At 43.9% G+C, this 10,987-nt stretch overlaps 1 protein-coding gene across 1 annotated transcript; it reads right to left on the reverse strand.

Annotated features, from left to right (window-relative positions):
• Window positions 1-8,673: 8,673 nt before the first annotated feature.
• PPP1R3G (protein phosphatase 1 regulatory subunit 3G) lies at window positions 8,674-10,939 on the reverse strand. Its single transcript, XM_023534648.1, has 2 exons — window positions 10,692-10,939; window positions 8,674-10,639 (listed from the first exon to the last, which is right to left on the reverse strand). The coding sequence occupies exon 2, from the start codon at window positions 10,566-10,568 to the stop codon at window positions 9,501-9,503; it is 1,068 nt and encodes a 355-aa protein (XP_023390416.1). The 5' UTR covers window positions 10,569-10,639; window positions 10,692-10,939; the 3' UTR covers window positions 8,674-9,500.
• Between the last annotated feature and the right edge of the window lie 48 nt (window positions 10,940-10,987).

Genomic DNA, 10,987 nt, shown 5'->3' on the forward strand with positions numbered 1-10,987 from the left:
AGGTAACAAGAACAATTTGTCTGGTTAGCACATGGGGAGCCACTGTAATTTGTTCCCCAAATTGGGAGATTCATTTATTCTTCCTACATTCTGATGAAGTCAGACATCATTTATCCTCAGAATGGAATCAGTAGAAACCAGCTGGCAGAGGCCAGAAGGAAAAGAGAAGGAGAATTAAAGATTCCAGGTACTTCACAAATAATTTTGCTTTGTGCTCACAATAGTCTAGTTAGGCAAGAATTACTGCCCCCATTTTGCAAATGTGAAAACTCACACTTTCTAGGAAAAGGGACTTGTTTGAATGCACACAGCTAGCCAGGGTGGAGCTGGTGTCAAATGTAGATGTGGCTCACCTAGAGCCTATGCGTCCTTCCCACATCATGCTACCTGCCTCGACAGTGAAGTGTGCTTCTTCACTAGCATGGCACCTGGCAACACTTTATACACTTACTTCCCAGTGGTAGGTTTTTTTAAGGTTTAATTTAATTTTATTATTATAACTTTTTATTTTAAAATGGTTTGAAACTCATAAGAAATTGTAGGAATAGCACAGGGAATTTCTGTATATCCTTCACACAGCTTTCCCCAGCGATAATATCTCTCTATAACCTTAGTAAATTGTCAAAACCAGGAAATCCATGTTGGTACAATACTATTAATTCAGGGTTTTTCAGCCTCGACACTGAGGTTTTAGCCCAGACTAGTCTTTGCTATGGGGCCCGTCCTGCATATTGCTAGGACACCCCAGCCTTTACCCACTAGATGCCAATGGCATCCCCCTCCCCAGGTGTCACCACCAAAAATGTCACCAGACTCAAAGATAGCTTTTAAAGTACCAAATTGCTTCACATGCTTTATTCAAATTAGGACTTTTGGTTCAGTAGTATTTTGGTTTAACACAGCAGAGCAGCAAACAAAAAGTTAAAAAAACAAAAACAAAACATAACAAAATCCTCAGAATTGAAAAGACATTTTTAAACCACAAATATATAACTATCCTTTGAAAAATTAAGGAGAAACATAAGGCTGGCTTTTGACTACCATACTTCTCAGATTAAATAAGTACTCTCAAAAATCAAATTCACAGAAATGTGTTACTCATCCCAAACTTTACACTAGGCACATTTCTCAAGCAAATCTTAAAATGGAGGTTAATAAGGTTATTTTCTCACATTGTTAGAAGGAACTGTATAAATATAATCGCATAAAAATATACTGTCTGAAATAATGGCCCACTCTTGCTGCTGGTGCATGGCTGATAAAGGAGCCCTTAGCCCCACCTGGTTTCAGCTAAGGAGGACAGACACAGGGCCAACAAAAGTTGATGGTCATCTTTGCTCCAGCTTTGACAAGCACCCCTATCCCTAGACAGGGATGGGACCCTTATAAACTTCCTTTGGCAAGTCAGAGCCCTCCACAGGCATTGTCCCTGGAAAGCTCTGTTGCATGCTCAGACCTTGGAGAAATGATGGGCATTTCAGTGACATTCTAGTACAGGGGACCTTAACAAGACTGGGCTGTGGGCTAACACAAACTCTATCATCACTCACAGGGGCCATTGTCCATTAAGGTGGGTCTCCCTGCCCTACAATCCCAAACCTCTGCTGTCACATATGGATCATTTATCACATGTGTCCACCACTGCCTCTTATACCTGTGCCTACAGAGAATGTTGCTGAATTGTTTTAGAAACCCTTGGCTGTAACAAATTTATCTGGATAGTGAAGCTTCTAGTTTTAAGATCTTCTGAACCAACTGGATGTGGCAGAGCCAAAAGCAAAGGCTTAAAAGCTATGCCTTTGACCTCAAGGTGGCCATTGGCATACTTCTACCCAGGCCGGAGTCTGCAGGGGCTAGGGGAGGACATGTCACTGGAAAGCAGGCATCTCATCCCTTCTGCCTTCTTAGGGGTCTAGCTAGTGGGAGATCATGCAGAGCAGGGCAGCCCCTGGCCTAAGAACTCAATGCCTTTACAACCCATTTTTTAAGATATTGTTTCCTCTGTCAGAAAAGCTCGTCTTTCTGGGCATGTTGCACCAATACATAAATTCCTTTTTAATGACTTTCTGATAAAAGGCAAAGTCCAAAATAACTCAGGATCTGGTAACAGAAACAACCTCTAGCTTAGATTTTGGTGGATGGGGGGCAAAAGTGGGGCACTCATATACCTTTCTAAAGGTGTACTAAGGTTTTGTTTTCCCAAAGGAACGTATTACGTATTTCATTGTCAAGCACTTGTCTACAATTTAACATCCATTTATATATGCAATTATCCATTTAATATTAATTTATATCCCCGGGACCTTCAAATTCAAACAGATTTATAAATTCACAATCCTAATGCAACAAATAGACTTCACTAATCTTGGGCTCTGCACTTAATTTTGACATGGGTGATATTTGGGCTTTGGAGTTTTCTAGCTCAAAATGTAATATCAAAAACAACATGCCTGAAGTCAGTGCATAAAAACACAACTCCTCCTTAACCAAACTGAAAGGAACATACAAATAGAATGCTCTGGACTATGTAAAGTGGTTTTGAATATAAACTCACATTTCTTTTTAATAGTGTAACAATTAGAAAAAAGCTAACTCTGAGAAATAGTAAGCTCTTTCACCTACTTAGGGTATAAAAAGATGCTACTTCAACTGTACCACAACAGTCTTCTAATAACAAGGGTCCTTCATTCGAAGATGTCACGGGAGGCACTAAAACCATGTATCCTCTAAAGCAGAGGTCTCCAACCCTCAGGCTGTGGATGGGTACCAGGTCTGTGGCCTGTTAGGAACCAGGCCACACAGCAAGAGATGAGCAGCAGGCAAGTGAGTGAAGCTTCATCTGTATTTGCATCCGCTCCCCAGAGCTAGCATCACCACCTCAGTTCCACCTCAGATCATCAGGCATTAGATTCTCATAGGAGCACCGGTCCCTGGTGCCCAAAAGGTGGGAGACTGCCGCTCTAGAGAGCACAAGTTGGCCACTTTAAAGACTATTAGTTTCCAGTGGCTAGAAACTTCTCTTCTTCTGGAGTGGGTGCTTCCTTAACATGACACATGTATAGCTATTTGCAGAAAAGCCATCTGTAGGATATGTTCATGAATTTTTCAATGGGGAGATTAAATGTTTCAAGCTTAAATCACAACATCCACCTGTTTTCAATCTTTATTCAATTCAGATTTTCAGACCAAATTTTCCATTTCAAGATACATTAGGAGGCTGTTGACTATCCTTGAGAAATGACTTCAGGTAACCACTTTCGAAGGACCTGAGCAATGCCAACAATACGAATGGGATGAGTTAATACAATCATGGAGAAATTATACTGGTTAATTTTGTTAAAGGTTTGTAAGGTACTCTAAAATATCTTTGCTTTCCAGAGATATTTGTATATATGTAGATTTCCCAGTTGACCTGTCTCTGAACTCACGACTTAAAAGATTTCCATTCTTCTGATAGATTTTCTAGGCAAATCTCACTACTAGCACATCTAAAAGTAAGCCCTTGATCTTTGCCATCTCGAAAATCTACATTCGGCTGAAATATGACTGTTCTTTTCTTGCCAAAATTTGTCTGCTTGTCTGCTGCTCACAGATGGCCGAGGTCAAAAAACTAAACTCCATAAAATGCAAATGCAAAGTCTACCAAAAAGATTCAAAGGACTTTTAATCTTTATGAGCCTAAAGTTACAGTATTTAGCATCCCAACAAACAGCCCTTAGAGGATTAAAGGACCATTTAGGATGTATTCTGATAGTTTCCCTGATCAGCTAAAGGGAGTCCATAGAGGAACAAGGAAACACAGCAGGTCACCTTGCGTAATGTGCCTATTATGTAGTCTGGAAGAGAAACCTGGGTCAATGTCTCCTATTGGACTTCCAGGCACAGGCCTGCTTATCTGCAAGTTGGCCAGGACTGTTCTGTAGGAGGAAAGGTGGGTCATTGGGCTGAGCCCAAGTTGTCAGGTGCCACTCTGCTCCCAGCCCCTTGCCCTTGTAACTACAAAGAGCACATCCTGGGCCTTGGAGATTGTCCAGGCCCTGGCATCATGATGATTGGCTGGGCAAAGGCTGGACTGCAAAAAGCTCACTGTCAAGGTTGCTTGTTAAGCGACCAAACGTCATGGTACTTTCCTTTCACCTACAAACCTGTGTCCCATTGCGTGAACCAAAAATGCACAGTTGATTCTTTCCCATGATGCCACAAAAAAGCAAACTATCCCATTTCCTCCCAATGGCTGTTCCTTGAACTTCTGACAAAGAACATGTGACACAGAACACAATACCCCAAGTGGCTCGAGGCAACACACTCCTATGAAACATACAATGGAGTCATGGAATGAAAACACTTAGCATATTAAAATATGCAAAAACTGTTGTGCTAGAAAGCAGAAACATAGGGAATTTGTGAAATAATGTACAGAATCCAACACTGAAACTCCAGAAATGAAATGAGCATAAGTCTGTTTCTCTGTGAGCTGACATTTTGTGCATGGACTCAAGAACCACAGAGTTGCTGGGGAAGCCTTCACCCTGGTCAGGGCAGATGGAAGGATGAGCATGTGAGGGTGTGATCAGCTAGAAAGCCCACTGCTCATCTGACAGGAGGAAGTTTCTCTGCCTTCAGGGCCAAGTTTCATGGATGACAACTGCCCTGCTCCCAGGTGCTACAGGATGTCTGCCTGGGTTGTGGTCCTGCTCCCAGTGGACTGAGATGCCTCAGCATCCCCAGAGCTCAGTGGGCTCTACAGTCCAGTGCCCACTCCCCAGAGTAAGATCCTGGCCTTCCTAGTTAGGTCTTGGAACCGCTAGCCACCTTGATTCATAAACCTGGGATTCTGAGGGGAAACTTTGTTCCATATGTCACTGAACCAAAGAGTGTCTGCCCACTCATTGTACAGCAGAACCAAACAGTGAACACAGGATTTTGCAGTGGAGAATTAAAGCAGTTTATTGGCAGGGCACCAGGCCAGGAGATGAGGGAGCCAGCACTCAAAATCTGAACTTCTTAAAGGATTTTAGAGTGAGGGTTAGGGGTTAGAGGTTGAGGGTGAAGCTGATTGGTTAGTTCTTGAATGTAAGCCTTGGCTGTTTTCCTTAGTCTGATTCATTCACTTTCTGACGTCATTTTGTCTGGGTGCCTTTGTCACTTTTGTCGGGTAATATAACTGGGTTGAAGAACCAAGATATTTCTGCAAAAAAATCTTATGATTGTGCATCAGTGACATTATATTTAAAGCAAAAGTCAGAAACTAAATGCCTTGTGACCATTGTTATTGTTTAAGCTATCATCATTTTGTGCTTAACTAGCTGCATTTTTCTATTATCTCAAGCAAAGTGTGCTTTTAAACATTTTTCCTGGAACTTGCTTTACAGGCAGGCCTTCAAAACATGACTAACATACTTTCTTAATCTTTGACTATAAACTACATGACAACCAAAGCAACTGAAACATTTAGTTAAAGCCTATCTCTAGACTAATACCTAAATATGTTTACTGTTAACTGCTGGTTTTACATACAGACTGCCACATTTCCAGCCACTGCTTCAGAAACTCTTTAGATAGGTACACACATTTCCTTTACCATCCCTGGACCCAATGATCCGTGGACCCACTTGCCCATAAGGAAGAATCTGAAATCCCTCTGGTGGAGGTCAGGTTCATTAAATGATCTGAGAACTTAGTTTTTGATCACTACAGCTGGATAAGATGATTAAACCATTACAGTTTTAAACAAAATGACCCTCATTTATTCAAGTTGAGGTAAATATTACTGCAAAAAAAAGTAATATTTATTCCCTGCATTGTGGAAATTTTGCTTTTGGGATGAGTATGTGTTTTCATTCCATTCAGGAAATACACTCTTAAATATTTCCTTACTCTAGTCAATGTTGACCCTTCCTTTGAGACTAACTTTTTGAAAACAAATAAAACCTATTTTAACTTCCTTATATTTCTTTACAATATGTTTGCTATTGGTCTATAATGAAAAGTTGGCACTTTATAAAATATATTGACATTTAGCAGATTGCCAGTTTTAGTACTTGGAAAGGCTGTAATCATATACAGAAAGACTGGGCTGTTCAAAATATCTTACATAATTCTGAACCTTTATAAAGTTTTTTTCTAAGATTTGAGGGAGAGCAAAGCTAGATTTCCTTTCCTAACAGCCATGTTTGACAGCCATTATATTATGAAATAAGTACTTTTAAAATTAATGGTTTGAATTCCAAATTATACTTCTGAATAAGTTTTTATGAGAAAAGTTGCTGTATAACTCTTTAAAAAAAACATTTCTTATCTATTTTATTCTAGATTTAATGAGTTACCATTTTAATGAATACCAGAGAAAATTATTTTTTTGATCATTATATTGGGATTCTAATTTTACCTTAATTTCATTTTAAATAATACAAACAATCCAAAATAATGCATTATTAACATATAAATCAGCATTTCAACCTGAGTTATAGGCTATATACATTATCGATGCTTTTCAACTAAAATGTACTCATAAATACACAAGAAAACTGTATAATGTAGATGTTGTCATTATGCAATAATGCTCTATAAAAAAAAATGGTATACCAGACCCAATACTGAACATTGCATGAAGACTTAATTGCTTTTGTATTTAATAACAACAAAAAAGATGTAATTCTAGTACTCACTTATTTCTATTGTTGTAAAGTTTTTATAAGTACATATAAATTAAATATTATTTCATCAATGCAAACATTTTTTAATCTGCTTTACTCCAAGTGTAAATTATAATTCATTAATTTCTGATGGCTTTCCACTAATAAGTTACTATTTTAAAATGTTTCCGTGATCAATTACTTTGGCAAACACTGCTACAGTCAAAGGGATGTCTTTAAACCAGAATTCAAACTAAATGTTTCTATAAGTTAAGATGTCCCAATTTAAGTCAGAGAGATATCTGGCAGTTTTCATAGCTTGATGTTAATTCAGATGAGTGCTGTATTTCAGGTGCACTAATTTATCATTTCTTAGATGTATCAAAAAAAAAAAAAATAACAAATGGAGCTACTTTAAAATGGAGTGAGAGCTGCCATGCCAGAAAAACTGCCTCCCAGGTATTATGCTTCAAACCTTTGAAATGTTAAAACAGAACAAAATAACCTTTGGACTGGGCCTAAAGCAACATTGTACCCCAAAGAACTGGTTGCAAAGATAACAAGAAAGTTATTATGATTACTAGGTTGAAAATTAAAAACATTGTTTAGAATTAGCATCATTATGTTATCTGTACCAATAAAAATGCCTTCCGTTGATGTAGCTGTTCCCCTTCCCTTTATCATAAATATCTATTGTCGTTGTCTCCTAATTGAAACACTATTTGTTTGGGCTTCTGCCTGAATCAATGCATCCCAAATAGCTATTCTTTAATCTCAAATAAATGCTTATTACTTCTCACTTTGAAAGGCCTGTTTTTTTTTTAGGTTAACATGAAAGAAAGCAACAGGTAGATTCTCCTCTCCAGTATGGTAATAATTGTCTTAGTGTTTATTCTAACCAAGATAACTAAGAGTAATGTACAGTTCTACCTTTACCCAAAGGAGGTATATTTCAAGTAGCAAATTTTACCAAAAGTTTAACTGCTTTATTAGGTATAACTCTCAGCACATAATGTTTAAAAAAGTACTGCTTCTCTAGAGCAGGGGTTGGCAGACTTTCTATAAAGGTCCAGATAGTAAATATTTTAGACTTTGCCATATGGTCTCTGTTGCATCTACTCGACTCTGCTCTTATAGCAGAAAAACAGTCATAGATGCATGTAAATGAATGGTGCATGGCTGTGTTCCAATAAAACTTTATTTATGGACACAAATTTGAATTTCATACAATTCTGTGTCACAAAATAGTATTCTTCTTTTGAATTCTCCCAACTGTTAAAAAACTGCAAAAAAAAAAAAAAACATTTTTAGCTCTCAGACCCTTTTTAGCTCTCAGATAAGAATAGGCTTCAGGCTGAATTTGGCCCATGGACTATATATAGTATGCCTATCTTTGTTCCACAGAACAACAGCGAAACCATCCATTTCTCCTTAAAGATTACCATTACAAAACAGATTGATTGTACCAGTCATGAGCAGGAAAATATGAAAACTAAAGAGAGACAAATTACCAAGAGATAGCCGAGGTGTAAAGGAATCAAGTCCTCATCCAGAATGCCCACTCACCCTGCTCCTGCATGGCCATCTCATCATAGCATCCACAGCCATCAACAGTGAGTAAAGGGTGACCAGACCCGGTGTCCACAGTCCTCCAGCATGCAGGGTACCCTTCTGGTTCTGAGCAATAATTACTTTCTGGGCATTTTCATTATCTATCAAGTTACCACTACCCACTGTGTCTCCGAGTGGGACAGAAAGCCATCTTTTCATCCATCTCCTGAATTTGGAGTTCAGCAACTAAGAGTCCAGCTTCCCTGACTGCTAATGGCCCAGAGGAATCTAGCAGCTGTTATGTGCTCTGCCTACACAAAGGGGTTTGGGGAGGAATGGCCAGCTCCTGTGGCTCACAACCAAGGCCTGCCTACCAGATTACTACTCTGGCGTTTCAATTCACCAACTTCTTACTTTGACGAAGAACAGGACCCTTCTACAAAACATTTTAAAGAACATTTTTGCCCAGTATGGGAAACCTGGGCCTTTTCACATCAGAGAGGAAGGATAGAAGAAAGGAAATTCGGAAATACCGTTGTTTATTGTTAAACTGCACGCATCATCAGCTGAGGAAGATCGCCTGTCTGCCAAGACCTCCCAAAACCCCAGGAGCTGAAATATAAAGTACAGCATAAAAGGGTGTGCAAGTGGCCTTTACTTTTTTAAGGGACATTTGTACACAAAGGCACAAGTAAATAACATCAAGTCTGGGCAAACATCTCCCAGTTCCCAGTTAAAAGTAAAGGATAGCGGGCCACGGCCCCATCCGGTTTTCTCTGAGAAACAAACGCCAGTGGGAAGGCTCCTGCGCGGACCCACAGTCCAGCGCCTTCCCGTGGTGCAATGTGGTGGGATACTATGTCCTTTCCCTGAGACCTGGGGGGTCTCCAGCAAGCCGCAAAGGCTAAAACACGGTATCTACTGTTAAAAACACATCCCGAGGTCTACCAGCCCCACTCAGGAGTCAGAAGCCTTTTTCTTAGAGAAAACTAGTGCTCAGAGTCTTAAGGATTTCTTCCCATTCAGACCGAGGAGGGAGACTTCAAAAGGCCTGTCAGGAAGATCTAAGCAACGAGAAAAGTGGCGGGGAGGTTAGGTGCTTTGCCCGGTCTAGCCATGCTGTGCTCGCAGGGTCTGTCTGGATGCAAGTTTATGATTGAGCGGCAACATCCTTTCCTTCCATGCTCCCCTCACTCCAGGTGGACGGACGATGCTCAGCAAATCGTCCGGGCAAGTCACCCGGCGCAGTCGCCTTCCCACGGTCCCTCGAAGCGCTCCGGGGCAGTGCAGGGGGCCGAGGACCACGCCCAGCGCTCAGAGAGCGTCCGCTGGGCGCATGTAGCGCAGCGTGTAGTTGGCCCCTGCGTTGTTGTCCCAGTACTCGCCTTGGGCGCAGCGGTAGCAGATCGCGAAGTGGACGGCGACGTTCGGCGCGTCTGTGTTTTCTCCTTCCTTGGGCTGCAGGCCCGGAGGCAGGCACAGCGAGAAGTGGAAACGCTGGACGCCCGGCTCCTCCTCGGCACCCGCGGGCCCAGGTTCCCCCGACAGCGCCTCTGGCCCCTGTGACTCCACTGGCTCAGGATGCAGCTCGGCGGGCACGTCCATAAAGGAGCGCCACTCCGTGAAAGTGTAGCGCACGGCCACGGCTCTCGGCCCAGGGCAGTCCAGAACCCGTCCAGAGCCTGTCACTTCCGCGCCCCAGGGTGCCGAACAGTGCACGCGCTCCAAGCACACGCGCTGCTGCTGCAGGCGCTCTGCTGCGGCGCTCGGCCCGGGAAGCTCGAAGAGTGGCCGGAGCCCAGGAGACTGCGTGGAGAGGGGCGCGGCGGCGGCCGCTGCCATAAGGCCGGGAAGCTGCTGCAGGTCCTCGGCGCTCATGGGGAAGCTGCGGAGGCGGGAGAACACGGCTGGCGGCACCTGCGGCTCCTCGGCCTGGCTGAAGTGTTTCACGCTCGCCAGGCTCAGCCCCAGCGCGTCCGCGAACTGCACCCGCTTCTTGCACTTGGCGCAGCAGCCACCCGGGCTGTGAGGCGCGTCCTCGGCCCTGTCGCCGTCCTCCGCACCCAGCGTCAGGGCAAGCTGCTGTCGCTGCTGCAGGAGCTTGGCCGCCTGCAAGATCGGGTCGGCGGGCAGAGAAAAGGAACGCGCGCGGAGGCGGCGGCGGTAATCCAGTAGTTCCTCCTGCTCCTGGATGGCAGCCTCCTCCTCCAGAGACAAGGGTTCGGCGTCGGGGCTCTCGGACTCCGCTATGTCGCTGCTGTCCCTGCCATCCTCCATGCAGAGGGTCCTCCCGGCGGGCAGCTCCTCGGCTGGTTGCGGGTCTCCAAAGGGCGCGGGTCCCTGCGCGTCCAAAGTTAGCAGCTGCGCCCCCTGGGGCTCCATGAAGCCGGCTGGCCTCGGGACCTGTCTGGGTCGCGAACCCTCAGCTCAAAACTCCTCTGGCGACTTAACACCTTTAATTCTTGACAGCGCGCAGCGCCCGCCCCAGGCTTCAGAAGAAAACACAGTTCCACGTGGGTGCCTCGGGGTTTTAGCGGCTGCCAGGGCGAAGTGGGAGGAGGGTGCGGGCCAGGGGCCGGCTCCCGGCCAGGCCACCTCGGGACTGAACCTGCACGCCACGGGGGAGGGCCGGGGGCGGGGAGGCGCGGCCGCGAAACACCTGGAAGCAAGGCGGCGCGGAGCGAGAGCGCGTGGGCGGGGTTCTCGAATACTCCAGCGGAAAGTGGAAGACAGCTTTCTGGAAGTCGGGGCCTCCCTTTCACCTCCCTCCCACCCAGCGGGTCCTGCGGCGGTCCTGCCTC

This window comes from Pteropus vampyrus, unplaced genomic scaffold, assembly GCF_000151845.1.
Source record: "Pteropus vampyrus isolate Shadow unplaced genomic scaffold, Pvam_2.0 Scaffold129, whole genome shotgun sequence".
NCBI lineage: Eukaryota > Metazoa > Chordata > Mammalia > Chiroptera > Pteropodidae > Pteropus > Pteropus vampyrus.